Below are 21567 nucleotides of genomic sequence, written 5' to 3'. Positions count from 1 at the left end.
GCCGTACACCACTGGTGATCGTCGAGGGGACACTGAATAGTGCACGGTACATCCAAACCGTCATCGAACCCATCGTTCTACCATTCCTAGACCGGCAAGGGAACTTGCTGTTCCAACAGGACAATGCACGTCCGCATGTATCCCGTGCCACCCAACGTGCTCTAGAAGGTGTAAGTCAACTACCCTGGCCAGCAAGATCTCCGGATCTGTCCCCCATTGAGCATGTTTGGGACTGGATGAAGCGTCGTCTCACGCGGTCTGCACGTCCAGCACGAACGCTGGTCCAACTGAGGCGCCAGGTGGAAATGGCATGGCAAGCCATTCCACAGGACTACATCCAGCATCTCTACGATCGTCTCCATGGGAGAATAGCAGCCTGCATTGCTGCGAAAGGTGGATATACACTGTACTAGTGCCGACATTGTGCATGCTCTGTTGCCTGTGTCTATGTGCCTGTGGTTCTGTCAGTGTGATCATGTGATGTATCTGACCCCAGGAATGTGTCAATAAAGTTTCCCCTTCCTGGGACAATGAATTCACGGTGTTCTTATTTCAATTTCCAGGAGTGTATATACTTGCTTAACCAATCAGACTGTTTGAAGCTAAGAACTCTGTGTATCTCTTTAAGTTTCAGTCCAAATTTTATACACTGCTGTAAATTTCTATAGTGTATAACGTATTTATCTTTGTTGTATAATGATCCACGCCGTTTTGGCTGTTTTGAATTGGGAGCACATGTTCTCTAAATCTAAAGGAATGTCTTTATGTTGATCGTGCATTTCTTGTGGATATTCTAAACCAACTTCTAAGATTTGACCTGTGTCGTTGTTCCTTGGTATATGTTTGATGTCAAGTTGTTTTATTTATTCTCTCGTTAACCATTTGAAATCTTTGTATGGCAAATATTTATTCATTGCCCAACCATATAAGTTGTTAGCATCTAAATATGCGATGTATGTACTTTCTTGTGTTGGATCATAGTTGTTCACTTGTTATTTGCTTGAGCATACCTTTGGCAGCATTGTGATGTACCACCTCTTATTCCTTTTTCAATCATTAGAATCATATCATAATCTGTTATCATGTCTAATTTTATTTTAGTCATTTTCAACATTGCATCCCATGCTAAACCTGGACTTGTGTAATATTGTGCTGGATTGAGATCATAAGCTTTCATACAAGTAGCTCTAAAACATTCAAACACATCAGCAAGCAGTAACACATCAGTCTTTAAATATAAAACGTGATATTCGTCCATATTCTGTAAATTAAAGTGATTCCAAACATTTGCTGCATGTTAATAATCATCATTTGATACGTCTTCTTGTTCAATGCTATTGTAAATGGCTTCTACAGTTGGAAGTTGTGTTTCATTAAACTTGTCCCAAGAGTTCATATAGTCATATGGATAAACACCTTTTCTAGTTACAAGTTTTAATGCCACATCATCGAAAAACCGTTTTGTAATAGCCATTTATTCAGGTTTCAGATTCTTAATGAGTGATGCAAGGGATTTAGGCATAAACCTAAATGAGTCATCAAACCTTAACTTCACACCTTCTTTAGCATTCTTGCTAAATGATATGTATTTTTCTTCATTATTTGGAGTAACTTCTATGTCTTCATTTGTGCATCCTAGTTCTTTAACAAACAGACGAGAATCATAACCACTAAGATTATGCATAAAGACAGGAACAAAATTTGGTGCTTTTAGTTTTAAATTACATTCATTACATGCGGGTGCTATGAATTTACCAGTAATATGATCATGATAACGAACTTTTATATTCTTTTCTGTGTATTCGCAATTGCAGTATGTACAGTTCTCAGAACATTCATATTGTGTTTCATTTTCTTCAGTCATTTCTAGTGGTACAACTTTTTTATACACTTGATGAATCTTCTTGGTTTATTCTGTTAGGCTTTCAATAAACTTCTTTGGTGCCTCCGGACCTCTGTAACGCTTAAACTTTATAAATGTGCCATTCCTAATCATACAGTATGCATAACTACATGGTTCATGCTTTTGGTCACATCTACTTTTCTTGGCAGTGTCTTGTGTGTTGGGATCAATCTTAGGGATTAAACATTCGAAGTCATCATAAATAACATATGGTACACTAATTGTGTTTTGAATGTTCTTAAAGAAGATTTAGCTTCTTTTATCTGGCATTACAATCTTAACAGTTTCATTATTACAATAGCCCTGCATATGAGTTTTGTATTTAGATTCATCATTAAAGCACAGCATACAACTTCTACATATATATTTCTTGTGTTCGTTTTTATTTACTTGAGATGAAAGTAAACGTGATAGGTTACGAATTAAACAATAGTGTTTTTGTTCATCTTCAGTTGCTATTAATAGATCTACAGGATTTTCAGCTGGTATTCTTCGTTTGTGTGGGTATAGTGGATAAATTATATGTTTTTCATCATGACCAAACACACTGATTTGTAATCCTAATATTTTCTCAATCTTTGGTATATCTTTAAGTGCTACAGGAAATTCAACGTCTTTTAATGCTTCGTCGATATCAGTTGTAATGTTGATGTACACTTGTTGGATTTGATAAACGATGTAATGGATTCAAGTGACCCTTCAAACAATACAGAAAGCACTTATCATCTTTATTCATTATGTTTAGTACCACCTGTTTGGACCTGATGTGATATGGTAAATCAGAGTAAGTTGCTCCTGAATATGGTGTTCGTTGTTGTGGTCTTCAGTCCTGAGACTGGTTTGATGCAGCTCTCCATGCTACTCTATCCTGTGCAAGCTTCTTCATCTCCCAGTACCTACTGCAACCTACATCCTTCTGAATCTGCTTAGTGTAGTCATCTCTTGGTCTCCCCCTATGATTTTTACCCTCCACGCTGCCCTCCAATACTAAATTGGTGATCCCTTGATGCCTCAGAACATGTCCTACCAACCGATCCCTTCTTCTGGTCAAGTTGTGCCACAAACTTCTCTTCTCCCCAATCCTATTCAATACTTCATCATTAGTTATGTGATCTACCCATCTAATCTTCAGCATTCTTGTGTAGCACCACATTTCAAAAGCTTCTATTCTCTTCTTGTCCAAACTATTTACTGTCCATGTTTCACATCCATAGATGGCTACACTCCATACAAATACTTTCAGAAATAACTTCCTGACACTTAAATCTATACTCGATGTTAACAAATTTCTCTTCTTCAGAAACGCTTTCCTTGCCATTGCCAGTCTACATTTTATATCCTCTCTACTTCGTCCATCATCAGTTAGTTTGCTCCCCAAATAGCAAAACTCCTTTACTACTTCAAGTGTCTCATTTCCTAATCTGATACCCTCAGCATCACCCGACTTAACTCGACTACATTCCATTATCCTCGTTTTGCTTTTGTTGATGTTCATCTTATATCCTCCCTTCAAGACACCATCCATTCCGTTCAACTGCTCTTCCAAGTCCTTTGCTGTCTCTAACAGAATTACAATGTCATCGGCGAACCTCAAAGTTTTTATTTCTTCTCCATGGATTTTAATACCTACTCCAAATTTTTCTTTTCTTTCCTTTACTGCTTGCTCAATATAGAGATTGAATAACATCGGGGAGAGGCTACAACCCTGTATTACTCCCTTCCCAACCACTGCTTCCCTTTCATGTCCCTCAACTCTTATAACTGCCATCTGGTTTCTGTACAAGTTGTAAATAGCCTTTCGCTCCCTGCATTTTACCCCTGCCACCTTTAGAATTTGAAAGAGAGTATTCCAGTCAACATTGTCAAAAGCTTTCTCTAAGTCTACAAATGCTAGAAACGTAGGTTTGCCTTTCTTTAATCTTTCTTCTAAGATAAGTCGTAAGGTCAGTATTGCCTCACGTGTTCCAGTATTTCTACGGAATCCGAACTGATCTTCCCCGAGGTCGGCTTCTACTAGTTTTTCCATTCGTCTGTAAAGAATTCGTGTTAGTACTTTGCAGCTGTGGCTTATTAAACTGATGGTTCGGTAATTTTCACATCTGTCAACACCTGCTTTCTTTGGGATTGGAATTATTATATTCTTCTTGAAGTCTGAGGGTATTTCGCCTGTTTCGTACATCTTGCTCACCAGATGGTAGAGTTTTGTCAGGACTGGCTCTCCCAAGGCCGTCAGTAGTTCCAATGGAATTTTGTCTACTCCGGGGGCCTTGTTTCGACTCAGGTCCTTCAGTGCTCTGTCAAACTCTTCACGCAGTATCGTATCTCCCATTTCATCTTCATCTACATCCTCTTCCATTTCCATAATATTGTCCTCAAGTGCATCGCCCTTGTATAGACCCTCTATATACACCTTCCACCTTTCTGCTTTCCCTTCTTTGCTTAGAACTGGGTTTCCATCTGAGCTCTTGATGTTCATACATGTGGTTCTCTTATCTCCAACGGTCTCTTTAATTTTCCTGTAGGCAGTATCTATCTTACCCCTAGTGAGATAAGCCTCTACATCCTTACATTTGTCCTCTAGCCATCCCTGCTTAGCCATTTTGCACTTCCTGTCGATCTCATTTCGAGACGTTTGCCTGCTTCATTTACTGCATTTTTATATTTTCTCCTTTCATCAATTAAATTCAATATTTCTTCTGTTACCCAAGGATTTCTACTAACCCTCTTCTTTTTACCTACTTGATCGTCTGCTGCCTTCACTACTTCATCCCTCAGAGCTACCCATTCTTCTTCTACTGTATTTCTTTCCCCCATTCCTTTCAATTGTTCCCTTATGCTCTCCCTGAAACTCTGTACAACCTCTGGTTCTTTCAGTTTATCCAGGTCCCATCTCCTTAAATTCCCACCTTTTTGCAGTTTCTTCAGTTTCAATCTGCAGTTCATAACCAATAGATTGTGGTCAGAGTGCACATCTGCCCCTGGAAATGTCTTACAATTTAAAACCTGGTTCCTAAATCTCTGTCTTACCATTATATAATCTATCTGATACCTTTTAGTATCTCCAGGGTTCTTCCATGTATACAACCTTCTTTCATGATTCTTAAACCAAGTGTTAGTTATGATTATGTTGTGCTCTGTGCAAAATTCTACCAGACGGCTTCCTCTTTCATTTCTGTCCCCCAATCCATATTCACCTACTACGTTTCCTTCTCTCCCTTTTCCTACACTCGAATTCCAGTCACCCATGACTATTAAATTTTCGTCTCCCTTCACTATCTGAATAATTTATTTTATTTCATCATACATTTCTTCAATTTCTTCGTCGTCTGCAGAGCTAGTTGGCATATAAACTTGTACTACTGTAGTAGGTGTGGGCTTCGTATCTATCTTGGCCACAATAATGCGTTCACTATGCTGTTTGTAGTAGCTTACCCACATTCCTATTTTCCTATTCATTATTAAACCTACTCCTGCATTACCCCTATTTGACTTTGTGTTTATAACCCTGTAGTCACCTGACCAGAAGTCTTGTTCCTCCTGCCACCGAACTTCACTAATTCCCACTATATCTAACTTTAACCTATCCATTTCCCTTTTTAAATTTTCTAACCTACCTGCCCGATTATGGTGTATACTGATTAATTCTTAGTTCAAATTTTTTAATTGTGTGTAATGACCAACCTGATCCTCAACCTTGAAATTCACTCATTTCTCTTAAGAGTTTGTCTTTAATAGAGCGCATGTACACTCTTAGGTTGGTTGATTCTAAAATCTTATCGTTTGGGGTTTTGAAATTGAACTCTTGCACCTCTCTGCCTTTAATGTAATCACATGTTAGTTGTACATTAACTTTATAACGTTGTGCTTATGTAGTGCACTTTCGATTCTCTTAGTTAGAGCTTTAGTTATTCTGTTTATAAATGAAACCACTGGATCCTTTTTTGTTTTGATGTGCGGTTGTTCAAACGTCCATGTTTCAAGTCTGCTTTGAATTTTTTCAGTGAATGCCTTATCTTTCATCGCTACATTAAGTCGATCTCGTGCTGTGGGCTTAATAAATGTGTTTTGATCTGTGTCATAGTAAAAGGGCATTTGTGTTATGGAACTTGGTTGAGGATTCGAATTAATAATATGCCTGATGAGGTCTCCTCTATTAAATTTGTAGTAACCTCGAATGTTGCTATTTTTGCAATAGGATTTAAGTTCTAAAAGCGTCATGTCATAGATGTGTTTTAGTTGGTCAGGTGTGTTGTGATATTGTGTTAGTTGTTGAATTAGTTTGTTTCTGTTGCGAGTACTATAGCCACGAATATTATTGGCTTTACATAATTGGTGTAGTTTATTTACCAACATACTTTCAAATGCTGTTCTATTCACACTCTCATTCATTCTCTCACTCATACCATTATTACTTTCTTCACTTATATTATTATACATCGTATTTATTGTATAAGAAAACTTATTTATGGCCTTTAAATTTTTATCTTCACCAAAAATAAATTAATCATTTTCGGCCATTTTTGAGGATCAAAGGGAGTACCCCATGGATTTTTCAAAATGTTCTTCTTTTTTTCCATTTTCCACCATTAATTGTATACATGGAACAGTGGAGCAGAAAGATTGCTTGATTAGTTGTTATGATATTTAGATTTAACTTGTATCTATGAAACCGATTTACTTACGATTTCTTTATTTCGATTTTGATAACTATAGAAAGAGAGACCTGTTTTTGTCTTCATATCGATGTGTGGTTGTATTTACTTACGATTTTCGTTTTTGTTCTTACTTGATTTCTATTTCAAACCCGCCATTTGTGCGGGGTTTAACTTTTCAATGCCTTAGTTTGTATGGGGATTGATTTCTATTTGGTTTCAGGCCTTTGTAACTTATCACATGATTGCGGGTTCGTACTAACCGTCGGCTGGTTTTTTGGTGGTGATCATTTGTCTGTATTTTTATTCTTAAACGTATGGGTACATTAATTACTTACGATTTGATTTCGATTTTCTGATTTAGATTTGTTATGTGCTTATGTAGGACTGAACTCTTCCATATTATCTTTCATGTGGTGCAGTGCGCTGATGAGGTTGCATAATTACTCTTGCCCATGTTACTTTAATTAATTTGTGCTGACTAAATGATTTTGGCTAAAAATTGTGATCAAAGGGGTGTGACGCAGAACAGGCAAATCATATCTACTTCAGTGGAATTATAGAAACAATACTCAGTATAATAGAATAAGTTTAATGAAGTTGCTAAATCAACACAATATGTCAACTCAGTGTTTTGAGGTTGAGTGAGATAATGGAAGAGTACTTGACTGAATCACTGTAAAAATTTATCAGTTTGACAGGACTCAAAACTAGAGTAAATGCAGGGTGACGTATGGGAAAAGGACTGGCTACTGGCTGCTACACAGTTGTCAGTGGTGGGAGGGAGACGGCACAACCGGCCAGAGTGGCCGAGCGGTTTTAGGTGCTACAGTGTGGAACCGCTCGACCGCTACGATCGCAGGTTTGAATCCTGACTCGGGCGTGGATGTCTGTGATGTCCTTAGGTTAGTTAGGTTTAAGTAGTTCTAAGTTCTAGGGTACTAACGACCTCAGCAGTTAAGTCCCATAGTGGTCAGAGCCATTTGAACCATTTTTTTGAGATGGCTCATACTTCACTGTCATTCACTTCCGGACTGATTGCCATTTCAGTTGCAATGAAAAAATCGGCTATAGAGCATCGCGTGTCTGGTTTCCATACCATATTGCTAAATACTGAGTCTGTGCAGTAACGTGTCGAATATTTCGTCGCTTTTTTAATCACACAACTTCCAGTCGTACTATGATCATATGGTGGGTTACAGCTTTTAGGAACAACAGTTAACAAAGCCGCCAAGACCTGTTGGAAAAAAGCGAGAACAATGGAAGCACAGCCATTACGAGAGCAGCAATTAGCAGAAGACGATTCGTACACCAGTATGCACGCTGTTCTTGGATGAGAAACTGTGAGTAAGAGAGGAAAATGTTACCATCCGTCCAACAGATTCAGAGACTTCCAATAATGAGAAATCATCGCTGCGCATGGGAGAAAGGTCTTTGAGGAAGATTCAAATGCCGCTGTGTTTACGAGTGATGCACCCATTTTCACTTGAATTATCGTTCTTTAGTTCCCTGAAAAGCCTTGTGCAGTTCATGATAGGCCTCTTAGACCTCCACGTGAGACTGTGCGGTGTACTGCAGCAGTTGCTGACGTAATTGCACCTCACGTTTTGCAGGAGGACTGTCCAACAATGGCGATGGGCTCCGTACGTTACATACGCATGATCAACGCATTATTTTTTATAGAATTGTGAATACGACTGATGCACGTGAGAAAGTTTTGTTTTCAAAAGGATTATGGAACATCACACATCTAAACTGCAACCATGTCAATTGTGTCGAACATTTTCACTGGAGACTTCATTTCTCATTTTGATGACTTGCCGTGCCACTCAGAACATCAGAGTTGTCCACGTGTGGCTTTTCTTTGTGAGGGCATTTGAACTGGTGTGTCTATGTAAGAAAATCCAAAGTTGACCAGAACTGAAAGGTGTACTAAGAAAGTGGAGTGTACGATTGATCAGCGCCTGTTTGCTCGAGTTATGAGTAACGTTCTAGCAGAGAATTGATAATTGTATACAAGATAATGGTCGTTACTTGATTGAAATAATTGTTCTTAAGCGACAATGTAAATTACACAGATCTTGGATTTTCTATAAATAAAGTTATTTCCTCACAAACAAAATGCTACTGTTCATTTGAAAAACGTTAATTTTCCCCATGTCAATTGTTTTTCATTTACTTATGAAGCACCAAAACTTCATATTCGTTCTATATTAGGTTATAATATATTGTTTACCAAGTAGCACTTTATGTAACTTTGGAAAATAGTGCATTAAGTACTCACAGGGCCATAGCTGTGGAACGTAAGGTAGAGCTTGATACGATCGATGTTCCTGTTGATGTGGTTCCTCAGATAACTGGTCTCCACCTCGGAGAAATCCATAGGCCCAGCATAAGTGTCAGAACAGGGGTCGTTGCTGGAGCCCGTCTCTGAAAAAGCAGAAATGTACAGCTTGCAGATTAATACATAATACAAGTATCATTCTAGGCCTAAGTGAACAAAATGTTGCAAAACATATTTTGGTGAAAATAGTGTCTTACACAGGGCAACATATCGTTCCAAAGTGAGTGAGAGTGTATGTGTGTGTGTGTGTGTGTGTGTGTGTGTGTATGCGTGTGTGTAAGTGAGTGTGTGTGCAAGTACTAGTCTACATCTGGTACACAACAAAGTTCTGTCCCACACCACTGTGGCATGCTGTTATAATGACAAAACAAAATGGTGCAGACCGTTGGTAAAGTGGAATATGGGGCGGTAATTCATTGTCCTCGGCAGCAGAAATGCGTCAGCTCCTTCAGACAAACTCAGAGAGCTAAAAACCTAAGGCCTAAAGGATAATGATTTATTGGTGTCTAATTTCTTCCGCTCCTTTGGAGAGTTTCTTAATAGAACCGGCCTATGTGTATATCATTAATAACACCCAAAGATGTGGATGTTACATAAAACCTTACTTCGGCATAAATCGAGTGCAGTAGTGTAATCAGAGTTATAAGTGTTGTAAACTGAGTTTCCGTTACAAGAAGCGTTACTACAATAGGCTAAAAATTATTCATCTACAACTTGATTTATTGCACGATTATATGTTTTGAACACATTTGTTATTACTTATTTAATGAAAATATTTATACAATGCTTTTGCCTCATGCGATTCCCGAGAGGGGCATTTCACTTAGGACCCGAGGAAGGGACATCAACATTTCTCTTTCTTTTTTGTACTTACGTATTATATGTTTTTTTTATGACACGTTCTATATCACAGTAGATCTATAGAACCAAAAATGTATCTAATCCACTCTAATTAGTTATTCAGCGATATATTTCTTCTCGTTTCAGTTTTTGGAAACAAGTCGCAAATTGAATATTTTAGTTTCCCCAAAAACACTGTGGTGACAACACAGAACGGTTTATACCTAATTAAGTATATAATTTTATATGAAAGGTACAGCTACCAGTCACAGTCCCATGGCCGTCACTTAGCTAAAAGAGGGTAAAAACTGAATCTTTTGGAACCTCCTGGAAATCGATAAACATCTGTCACACAGTCCTCATCTAACGATAAATGACCAGACACCGCTTAATGCTTCCCCTCTCCTAAACTTCATTCAAGCCTCTTATGAGACCAATTCTTTCCACACAGTCTGTTACTTCCTATTTCTCCATTTTCCCTACATTTATTTATTTAACTGTGACTGTGCGTCTGCTTCATGTATTCTGTTGTTTGATTATAAGTACATTTTCCATGCAGTGAGATTAATTATTCAAAACACTGACACATAGTTTAGTTTTGTATTTCCTGTTACAATTTCCAGTTATATCTTTCAATCTTTTTCTAAATCACCTTCCACATGTAAAACTTTTTCAAGTTGTTCCTAAGTGATCTTGATTCATATTATCATATTTTGTGTTACTTAAATATTAAATTCATTTAAATTGTTGTATAGGTTTATTGGGCTGTTTCACCACATGTACATCTTCTCTTCTTTTGAGTGTAATGCTTTGCTCATGTTTTCTTTATGTTTTGTCTTAGTATTTTCCTGCTGTGTTCCCTTTACATTTACAAACTATTCGGCTTTAATATTTTCAGTTATGTTACTATTGCATTGTCAAAGATTAGATTTACTTTGTATTTGTCTCTCGTTCCCCCCATGTAATGTCTTTTGGAGTGTTGTTAACCAGCGCTACATCTTGTTTGATGACGATCTTCTGTTATAGTCTGATGACTGTCTTGTAACAGGAAAACTGGTTAACCAAATTACTTAATACTGTAAATCACCTACAATTTTATGATTTTCATTTGTGACACTATCGAAGGTTATACCCCTGTGCTGTGTGGAATAAGTATTATGTGTGTTTGAGTCTTAGGCAATAAAATAAAAATTCCATGTGCTATATGCAATTCCTCTTACCATTCCAGTGAAAATTAAAGTTCCTGTTACCATCCACTCCAACGCATCCTGTAATTTCAGTGGATCGGGTCTTCCTCCACATTCGGTCCTGTGACATATAAAAACACAAGTAAGTAGAAGTGTATAAGTATTCGAGGCGTGGGTACAAGCAGAATCACTTACTGATGGGGAAATTTTAATTTTTAAATTAACATTAAGCATATGCTCGTATTTCTAATATTTAATATTTTGAAGAATCAGCCTCAGTTGCGCAAATTTTCTAGTCTTTACCAGGTTTCGACTAAATTAATCTAGCCTTCTTCAGAAGCATAAAATTACTATAACATGGCAGAGTAAGGCACAGTTAACATTAAAATTAAAACCTATAGTACCGTGGTACCATGTCGAATTAAAACTACTTAACTGAAGTCCAGCCCCGGCATCTCTTCACCACTCGATCGGTTGGCAGCGGCAATATGCTAAAATTCTTAAATAAGTATGTCTCCTACAAAAGATTGATACGCATTACAAACAGAAAGGTACAATTACAAATGTTGCTCCACAGCAAATGATTGGCTTATGCAGTAATAGGCTTTTTTAATAAGTAAGGCGTGCACAAAGAATTTTCCACTTACCACACACAAATGGAGGGGGAAAGATCAGTAATGACCGAGAAAGTGAGACGCTACCTATGCCATGCATTCCACAGGGCTTTTCACAGTATGGATGTTGCTATAGATGTAGGTATACGTCACAATACCGACGCGTAGTTGGTATGACGTTAGGTTACGCCCAAAAGTGCTCATCGTAGCGGTCGCAAGACTTAGCTTCATTTCAAGGAGCATCTCCGTGAAAGTGGTATAGATTTTTCTAACAAGGTGCGTGCGGAGAAGAAAAGGGTATCAACCATTCCGTTTTGGGTTACGTGCATCATTTCTTTTTGAGCTGTGCTTTTCTCCATGCTGTTTCTTGCTGCTGTACAAGAAAGAATTTACAGGCTGATTCTTGCAAAGAATAAAACAGCAAACAACCAGTGATAATAATGCTATTTATTTATATAAATAGTGCCGTTACCGGTTTCTAACCGACAAGTTCATCTCAAGACGGCTGTTCATCTTCATATTACATTTCCTGTTGTTTACATTACTCGTTGGAAGAAAACTGGCCAACAGCTAATGTAACCAACAATAAATGTACTATAAGAGTAAACAGTCGTGTGAAGACGGGCCTGTCGTTTCTAAATCGTAAATGGCGCTATTTATATAGTTAGAAATCATTATTAACTTTCATTGGTTACTGTTTTGTTTTAGAGAATGAACTTGTGTTTTGTACATAGCAGTGGTGTGAAAGACGTGGTTTCAACAAAATAAAAAGAAAGTTTTTCTTCCAAATACCATTAATACTGCGGCACTAAGTTTTATTTGTGATAATACAAGCACAGAAATAATACTTTACGTTTTTAAGAAGTAGAACTGTAGTGAATAAGAACCACTGTTAATATTCCTTAAATTTTGAAACACCAAAGGCAAGCGCAGCTCGGGTCAAAGACAATGAGCCATCTACTAAGGCATGTTTTAAACACTTTCTACGTGAATGAAATTTTTCACTGTGCAGCTGAGATATGAAACTTCCTGGCAGAGTAGAACTGTGAGCCGGACCGAGACTCTACTCCAAGTTCGAGTCTCGGTCCGGCACACAGCTTTCATCTGCCTGGAAGTTTCACTTTATACGTGCTTTACCACCTCTATCAAAGCTATGAATACGCAACAGAGTTCCGAGAACGCGTTTTGTTTTCTTTTTCTTTTTTCCTTTCATTAATGACACGTAGAATGTTTTCCATTTCGATTCTTCATATGTATATATATAACCGCACAAACAGTCCTTGTGCAACACGATTGTAGTATTAGTATTGCTAAGAACAGTGTCTCAGCATTTGGATTAAAACTATACAGCCGCTAGAGCATCTTAAACTGAGTATTTTCAGACTAGGAGTCAATAGTCTGAAATTAATATTGCTGTTGGACTGAGGTCTTGAATGAGGGATGCCTGTGACACACGAGTATGTAAAATGAGTGATTTTACAACAAAAACCTCTACGTGTCATCGACGTTGGTAGTCCTATTTAGTAAACCAGTAAGTAGGAATCTGGGATGGAGATTTACATTTGCGATTGGCTGTCAAAAATGAAGCATCATTTGTCACAGAAATTTGTAAACATGCATTTAACGTATGATGCAGAAGGATGTAGCTCGAGGAAAACAGCAGAAAGCTGTTTCGTAACAAGCATTATCTTAACTATAATGAATTTTTCACCGTGGACAGAGACCAATGGGAACCAGACAAGGTGTGGTGAGCTAGTTTCTGTTGTCGATACATTATTTTCCGCACATTGCAATTTAAGATGGTGTCGCATGGCGTGCAAGGAGAGTCATAAAAAGCACGTATCGAAAAATGCAGCCGAGCGATGTGGCGCAGTAGTCAGCCAACGGACTCGCATTTGGGAGGACGACACTTCATACCTCCGTCCGCCCAAACAGGTTTAGGTTTTTCGTGATTTCCCTAAATCGCTCCAGTCAAATTCCGGGATGGTTGCTTAGGAAGGGGCACGGCAGGTTTCCTTCCCCATCCTTTGGTAACCGGAGCTTGTGCTCCTTCTCTAACGACCGCGCTAACGACGGTGCGTTAAACTCTTATCAGCCTTCCTTTCTCCACTTCGAAAAATGCAGCCTACAGAGAGCTAGTCGCGCAGCAATTACACCCTGTCATAAACATCTACATCCACATCTACATTTACATACATATACTGCGGCGACAAAAGTCATGCGATACCTCCTAATACCGTGACGGGCCTCTTTTGCCCGGCGTAGTACGACAACCCGACGTGTTATAAAGAAGTCGTTGGAGTCCCCTACAGAAATACTGAACCTCTATAGCCGTTCAAAATTGTGAAAGTGCTGTCAGTGCAGGACTTTGTATACGAAGTCACCTGTCGCTTATCCCCCATAAATTATCGACGGGATTTGTGTAATGCAATGTCATGGCCAAATCATTCGCTCGAATTGTCCAGAATTTTCTTCAAACCAGTTGCGAATAATGGTGGCTCGGTGACATTACATCGTTATTTGGGGACATAAAGTCCAAGAATGGCTGAAAATGGTCCCCAAGTAGACGAACATAACCATTTCCAGTCAATGACCGTTTCAGTTGGACCATAGGACGCGTCCAATCCACGTGAACACTGACCATACCGTTATGGAGCCATCATCAGCTTGCACAGTGCCTTGTTGACAACTTGGGTCTATGGCTTCGTGGGTCTGCGCCACCCTCGAACCCTACCCTCAACTCATACCAACTGAAATCGAGACTCATCTGACCAGGCCACGTTTTAACAGCCATCTAGGAGTGAAATTTAAAATTTTCCCTGCGAACTGAATATTCAAAAAGATTTCCGGCTTGCAGCCAGTCATCGTTAGCTTCCATCCACGATATTTCAACTGGACAACTGCCAGCCATCCTCAGGTGAGCCATCGAAGAAAAAGCATCCTGGATTCAAACCGTATGGTTACGAGCTCAGGAAAGGCGCTGCAGGAGGCGCCGTGCTGTTGGCAAAACCACTAGCGTCGGTCGTCTGCTGCCGTAGCCCATTGACGCCAGATTTCGCTGCACTGTCATATCGGATACGTTCATCGTACGTCCCACATTGATTTCTGCTGTTATTTCACGCAGTGATGTTGTCTGATAGCACAAACTACTCAATGCTAGCGCTGCTGTTAAGTGGAGGGCGTCGGCCATTGCGTTTTCCTCGATGAGAGGTAGTGCTTGAAATTTGGTACCCTCGGTACATTCTTGACACTGTGAAACTCGGAATATGGAATTCCCTAACGATTTCTGAAATGAAATGTCCCATGCGTCTAGCTCGATCTACCATTCCGCGTTCAAAGTCTGTTAATTCCAGTCGTGCGGCCATAATCACGTCGTTCACCTTCTCACATGAATCATCCAAGCACGAATGACAGCTCCACCAGTGTTCTGCCCTTTTATACCTAGTGTACGCGATACTACCGCTATCTCTATATGTGCATAGCACAATACCAGCCTTTTGTCACCTCCGTGCACCGTGAAAACTTCTGTGAAGTCAATGACAGACAGTACTGAGCATTGTTAGGATTCCTTCCCGTTCTAGTCGCGCTTCTGAGCGTGGGGAGAGCGACTGCTTACATGGCTTTGAGTGTACTGCAAATAGTGTAATCTTGTCTTCACGGAAACGATACGAAGAGGATAAAGAGAACACCTAAACTTTTCATTTAGTATTTGTTTTTTAAACCTTTTAAACTGGCTCCCGCAGGCGAATTTGCTTCTATCTTCAAGAGTGTGCCAGTTCAAATTTTCAGAGTTTGTGCGACGCTCTCCTGATATTCAAACCAACCTGTGGTCTTTCGTGTCGCCCTTCTTTGTATACGTTCAATCTCTCCCGTTAGTGGACCCGCCAGGTTAGCCGAGAGCGCTAATGCGCTGCTTCCTGGACTCGGGTAGGCGCACCGGCCCTGGATCGAATCCGCCTGCCGGATTAACGACAAAAGCCGGTGTGCCGGGCAGCCTGGACGTGGTTTTAGGCGGTTTTCCACATCCCTCTAGGTGAATACTGGGGTGGTCCCCACGTCCCACCTCAGTTACAAGACTCACAGACATTTGCAACACATCCACACTTTTTCATGATTTCCACTAGACGCAGACAGATGGGGTACTCTGATTCCGTGCCAGGGGGTACGAGATGGCGGCAGGAAGGTCATCCGGCCACCCCTTCAAATTAACATGCCAAATCTGATTTAACCACGCCAACCCTGCGCAAAATGCGCGACAAAGGTGCAAGCGATAAATGTCTCCCGTTAGTGGCATATGGTATGGGGTCCCACATTCTTGAATATTCTTAGATTGGTCATGGAAGATATATCCAAGCAGATACCTCTGTAGAACGGTCGCATTCTTTCGGTATCCTGACAATAAATCGAAAACTGGCAGGTCCTTCACCTATGATTTAGCCTATACAAAATGTTACATCGAGGTATTGGTATGAGTTGTCTGAATTATATAGTTGTGCTGCAAGTAGTGTACTCGGCGCGGCTAGGTAAAATAAAGATGCCGCCAGGGGTAACGTAAGAGCCTCAAGAAAGTGGGTCGGACCTGTAGTGGCCTGGCGCTTACATCAGAAGCGACCTGCTGGTACAACATACCCCAGCCAGCAGCAGGGCTAGAGTTGTAATATCACCGACACAGCAGAAGGCAAAGCCACTGTGGCATGGATGACCCGTCGTGTCCAAACTGTGGCTCTGTTGTGGCTTGCTTGATAGGATTCGGTGTCTGGCATAAGAAGGATGGGCTGATCCCGTATGAATACAACTCATTTCTTGACAGAAGTAGGCAGTCTGACTGCGGCCACTTTTGACGGGAGGTCCACGCTGTTCTTTGAGTTGACATGAATCTGCACGCTGCTACCACTGGACCGTGGCGTTGCTAGCTGTTGCCCTGTCTTACTGACCCTGATGTTGCCGACTTAGCGCCCTGCAACCGAAGGCCACCAGCAGACTTACTGCAGCCACTACCGACCTCCTACCCTGGTGGTCTACAGTTCGAGCAAGGGGACGTGCAACCACTCAACCATCATTGCTTGCGTGGTCAAACTCTATGCTGTCCATTTCCACTTGTGTACGCAAGCAGTGTTGCTGAGAGTCGCCCCCTCCACGATGGGTCCATAACGTGGTTTTGCGCGCCCTGCCTTGAGTCGCGTGGCTGCCTCTAACCTGCTGCTGCTAGCCTGCTGCTGGCCACTGCCAAAGTCAGCAACCTTACTGAGTCGCTGCTTCCATCACTTCACTGGCTGAGTGATGCTGAAGGCTGCCAGGGACAATAGCCCACTCACTAACTGCAGGACAGTGTGTACAGCTTATACTATGGGGGCATCGGCTTCTCCGAACTTTGTCACGACTATTGTAGTTTGCTGAGCAATAAATTAATCTTTTAACGATGCTGTTTTCTCGACTTAACATCGAACAACAACCAGGCACTCGCCACTCCACCGTTATCCCATTCAGGTGAACTACTGGCTTCTTGACCTCTGACAACCCAGCTCCATCACCTACTGTTCAGGCCAGCAACCTGGGGCCTCTACAATATTTTGGTCGTAGGATACCGTAATTCTGCGTTTTGTGAAATACACAATATTACATTTATGAGTGTTTAAAACTATTTGTCATTCTTTGTATCACTCTGAAATCTTAGCAAGATCTGCGTGAATATTTGAGAGACCTTTTTCAGATATTCATTGTAGATCACTGAAAAATCTTAGAAATAAATGAGGTAAGTAATAATTTTGGATGCCAGGCCATTCAAATACAGTATGAGGAACAAGGATCCCAACATGCTTCTCTGTGTCACGCCCAAAGTTACTTCCTTCCGTCGATGACTTTCCATCCGGGATCACATGCTGCGTCCTTCCTGAATACGTGTATGTCCCCAGCCGAGTAAAAAATTTGTTTCATGCCCCAACTGTACTTTTGTTAATAATGATTAGTCGTGGAACGCAAATTCTCTCTGTGAATTGTCATTGCTGGAATAAATCAGTGGCAGAACTGCCACCTACACTGTCTAATCCTTTTAGAGGACAGCTACAAGGCGTCAAGTCAGTTATTATGATTGCTGAAGGGTAGTGGAACAGAAATGTGCCACTCGAAACACCAAATATAAAGTCACCCTACGACTGAAAAAAGTGTTGTTACTGGAGGAAAAGTTGTGCCCTTCTGGTGGCCTTCACAGCTGTTTCAGCGGAATTCCAGAGCGGCAAGAGATCCTCTTAAAAACAGTGTGTAGCGTTTTACCGCTGTTCGCCGCCAGGACAAAATCCAGTACTGCACCGAGCATGGTGCTTGTCGAACAAAGCAAGGTTAGAGTTTAACGTCCACCCGACAACGGTACAATGACGGAGACGCAAACCGGCCGGCGCATTTTCGAAGAAAGAATCGCCGTATTGACCTTAAGTGGTTAACAGAGCTTGTTGTCAGAAGAGGGACTGGAACGCTTGTGATTGGGCCATTGGTAATGGGCTAGGAATATACTGCCAAGCGAGTCACGGTTCAGTGTAATCAGTAATTCTGGAGACTAGCTCGTGCGGATAGATACTGAAACACAAATCCTCTCCTAAAAGTGCTACCCTGGTGGTTTTGGTACACAAAGGAATGTCGTCTGTCTGGGTATCATGACCAGTACACGTCTCTGTGGCAGTACAGATCAAGTGAGAATGTTAGATGTCGCGAAAGAGAAGGGATTTGTCGAGGAAAATCTTGATCCTAACAGAAGGCCTCACAATGTCGACACCGTAGAGTGGGAATATCCGCAAATTGAGTGGCGATGTATTCATCATTCTATGGAGAAGGCGTAGAACATTTTAGCAGACTTATTACGGAGATAATTACATTTCTGGTATACAAAATCTGGAAAACTACACTACTGGCCATTAAAATCACTACACCACGAAGATGGTGAGCTACATACGCGAAATTTAACCGAAAGGAAGAAGATGCTGTGATATGCAAATGATTAGCTTTTCAGAGCATTCACACAAGGTTCGCGCCGCTGACGACTCCTACAACGTGCTGACACGAGGAAAGTTTCCAACCGATTTCTCATACACAAAAAGCAGTTGACCGGCGTTGCCTGGTGAAACGTTTTATGATGCCTCATGTAAGGAGGAGAAATGCGTACCATCACGTTTCCGACTTTGATAAAGGTCGGATTGTAGCCTATGGCGATTGCGATTTATAGTATCGCGGCATTGCTGCTCGCGTTGTTCGAGATCCAATGACTGTTAGCAGAATATGGAATCGGTGGGTTCAGGAGGGTAATACGGAACGCCGTGTTGGATCCCAACGGCCTCGTATCACTAGCAGTCGAGATGAGAGGCATCTTATACGCATGGCTGTAACGGATCGTGGAACCACATCTCGATCCCTCAGTCAACAGTGGGGACGTTTGCAAGACAACAACCATCTGCACGAACAGTTCGACTCTGCACGAACAGTTCGACGACATTTGCAGCAGCATGGACTATCAGCTCGGAGACCATGGCTGCGGTTACCCCTGACGCTGCATCGCAGACAGGAGCGCCTGCGATGGTGTACTCTGCGACGAACCTGGGTGCACGAATGGCAAAAGTCATTTTTTTGGATGAATCCAGGTTCTGTTTACAGCATCATGATGGTCGCATCTGCGATGGCGACATCGCGGTGAACGCACGTTGGAAGCGTGTATTCGTCATCACCATACTGGCGTATCACGGTATTGACTTAGGTGGCGATTTGCATAGTGATTATCTTTTCCTGCTGATACTGGTGTTGAAGTTGTGTTGCTGACGTACGTCAAATGGGAATGATCTCTTGAGGCTTGGCGACCAGCCTAAGTTTCCATTATCGAGACGAAATAGAATCGTGAGAAAGGAGATTGAAACTGTGTGAGAAATGGAAGTATTAAATTGGATGGAGCTTGTTAGAAAGCTTTATGGGGTTTCGAGTAAACGTAAGGGATCACATCAAGTTTGCGGATGGCTCAAGATGTGTAAGGATTCTGTCTCCTGTGCGGAATAAAATGGGGGTAGGTTTCGGGAGTAAGCGGTGGTGAAATTTAGGTTTAATACTGTGTGACTTGTTAGAGAATGTGAAAACGTGGTAAGGGGTGGGTATCTATATTTACACTCCCTAAGCCACCTTGTCGTGGGTGGCGGGAAGTGCTTCCGGCACCACTATCAATACTTTCCTTCCGCCTTGCATTCGCGGCTGGTGAGTGGGAAGAAAGACTGTCGATAAACGTACGTATGGCCTCTGATTTTTCTGATTCTCTCGTCTTGGCCATTTCTCGAGACGCATGTGGGAGCAACTAATGTGTTGTCCGAGTCATGATACGACAGTAAACCTCTCTGTAATGTATAATTTTGTTTTGCAGTGTCTATCACCGGAGTTTGTTGAGCAACTCAGCAGAATTTCTCGCACTTATTAATCGATGTGTTGACGAAACGTGACATTCCTTGGATGTTCTTTACATTATGTAACAATGCAACATGATAAGGGTCCCAGACTAGTGAAAAACAACCAACATGGTCTCTCATGCGTTTTGTAAGCCTCTTGTTTCACTGTTGAACGACATTTCCTTACGATTCTGCCAATCAATTTCAGCCTGCCACCTGCTTTCCCTGCTCTCAGTTTTGATGGTTATTCCATTTCAGGTAGCTCCAAAGTGTCTTGTTTTCAGTGATTCATCGCCAATCGCGTAATCGAACAGTAATGGGCGTCTTCGCATCTTTATATACAATACGTTGAGGGTCAGCTGGCAGTGACTGCACCAATCGTCGATACTCAACATGTTATTGCATTTCTTTACACTCATCTGAGCTTGCAACCTCTTGTAGGTAACAGCATAGTCTAGGAACAGCCTCATAGAGCTTCCGACTGAATCCACTGCATCACTCATTTAAATTATAACCATTAGTGGCCTCCGACATTCCCGACGTTACCTCTAAATTTATCAGATTGGTGCCATTATGAACTACGTACTGAGTTATAACTGTTAAGAAGTTGTGAATCGAGTTGCAAATGTCGTCTGATACTTCGTAAGCTCGCATTTTCTTCATTAAACAACGCTATGGAACTGTATCAGATGTCTTCTAGAACTCAAAGAACACGGTATCAACCTGGGAATTTCTATGTACGGCGCTCTGGATTCCATGGTGTTGTGTACATAGTTCCGCGTAGTCAGCGCATACACAACTTTCCCACTAGAGCGCGCCCCGCTAAGCACAACAGCGCAGGCGCAGCGCTCGTCCGTCTCCGCACTACGAGATGGAGCTGTCTTAGAGACGGATCAAATTCTGCTTCCGCCGATCCGCGTATTAGTATGTAACGCAGCCAATGAGATTGCTGCTAACGTAGAACCTTTTCTCCTCGCGGATCACCCTCGCGCAGTGATACCTGAACGCTCGATGTATTATAACGAGTGTACAGACCTCCGATTAGTCAGTCTGCATTAGTCTGCGTTAGTCTATAGTCAAGTTTCAGTCTGCGCCTAATAAGATTATCATATTCCTTTACATAGCCATGAAGATAAATGAATGGACACTTCGTCAAGTATCAGAGATATGTGAGAATAAGATTAACGCACCAAGACCAAAGGAATTTCAGATTGTCAGTTGTAAACAGCATCCAGAATCAAGTTAAGTAATTTCTACGATTTTTATTATTTTAATAAATGTGTGTGAAAATTAAGCAAGTTCTGTTTAAAGTTGTTCAACGTCAATCTGCTACTCTAATCGTGCAAGTGGCATTTCTATCGTCTGACCTAACGGCAGAAGATGAACACGCCACGATAAGACCACGAGACATATTGCTGACACTCGCTTACTTCGTTAGAGCGACAAGTCAAATAATCTGATGGTGTGTGTACCGAAGGTCTTACAGTACGCACACCACACATGGACATGTAGAGCAAGATGTGTTTTGCAACATCTCTGCGTAAGGAAACCAGGTTTATTCTTATAGAGGAGAGTTTCGTTCTCCAGAAACGTAATTTGCAGAGCAGTAATAAATAACT

General features: G+C 41.1%; 1 protein-coding gene across 1 annotated transcript in view; it reads right to left on the bottom strand.

Moving 5' to 3' along the window:
- The window catches only part of LOC124613402 (carboxypeptidase B-like), a 79152-nt gene that overhangs the window by 38967 nt on the left and 18618 nt on the right, over positions 1-21567 (bottom strand). The window contains exons 3-4 of the mRNA XM_047142106.1: positions 10960-11047; positions 8840-8985 (exon numbers count right to left, since the gene is read on the bottom strand). Coding sequence (XP_046998062.1) covers positions 8840-8985; positions 10960-11047 — 234 coding nt within the window. The remainder of the gene's footprint in view (positions 1-8839; positions 8986-10959; positions 11048-21567) is intronic.

The sequence above is a fragment of the Schistocerca americana genome, chromosome 4 (assembly GCF_021461395.2).
Source record: "Schistocerca americana isolate TAMUIC-IGC-003095 chromosome 4, iqSchAmer2.1, whole genome shotgun sequence".
Classification (NCBI taxonomy): Eukaryota; Metazoa; Arthropoda; class Insecta; order Orthoptera; family Acrididae; genus Schistocerca; species Schistocerca americana.
The sequence above is the reverse complement of the archived record's forward strand: the minus strand, read 5'-3'. Positions and strand labels throughout refer to the sequence as shown.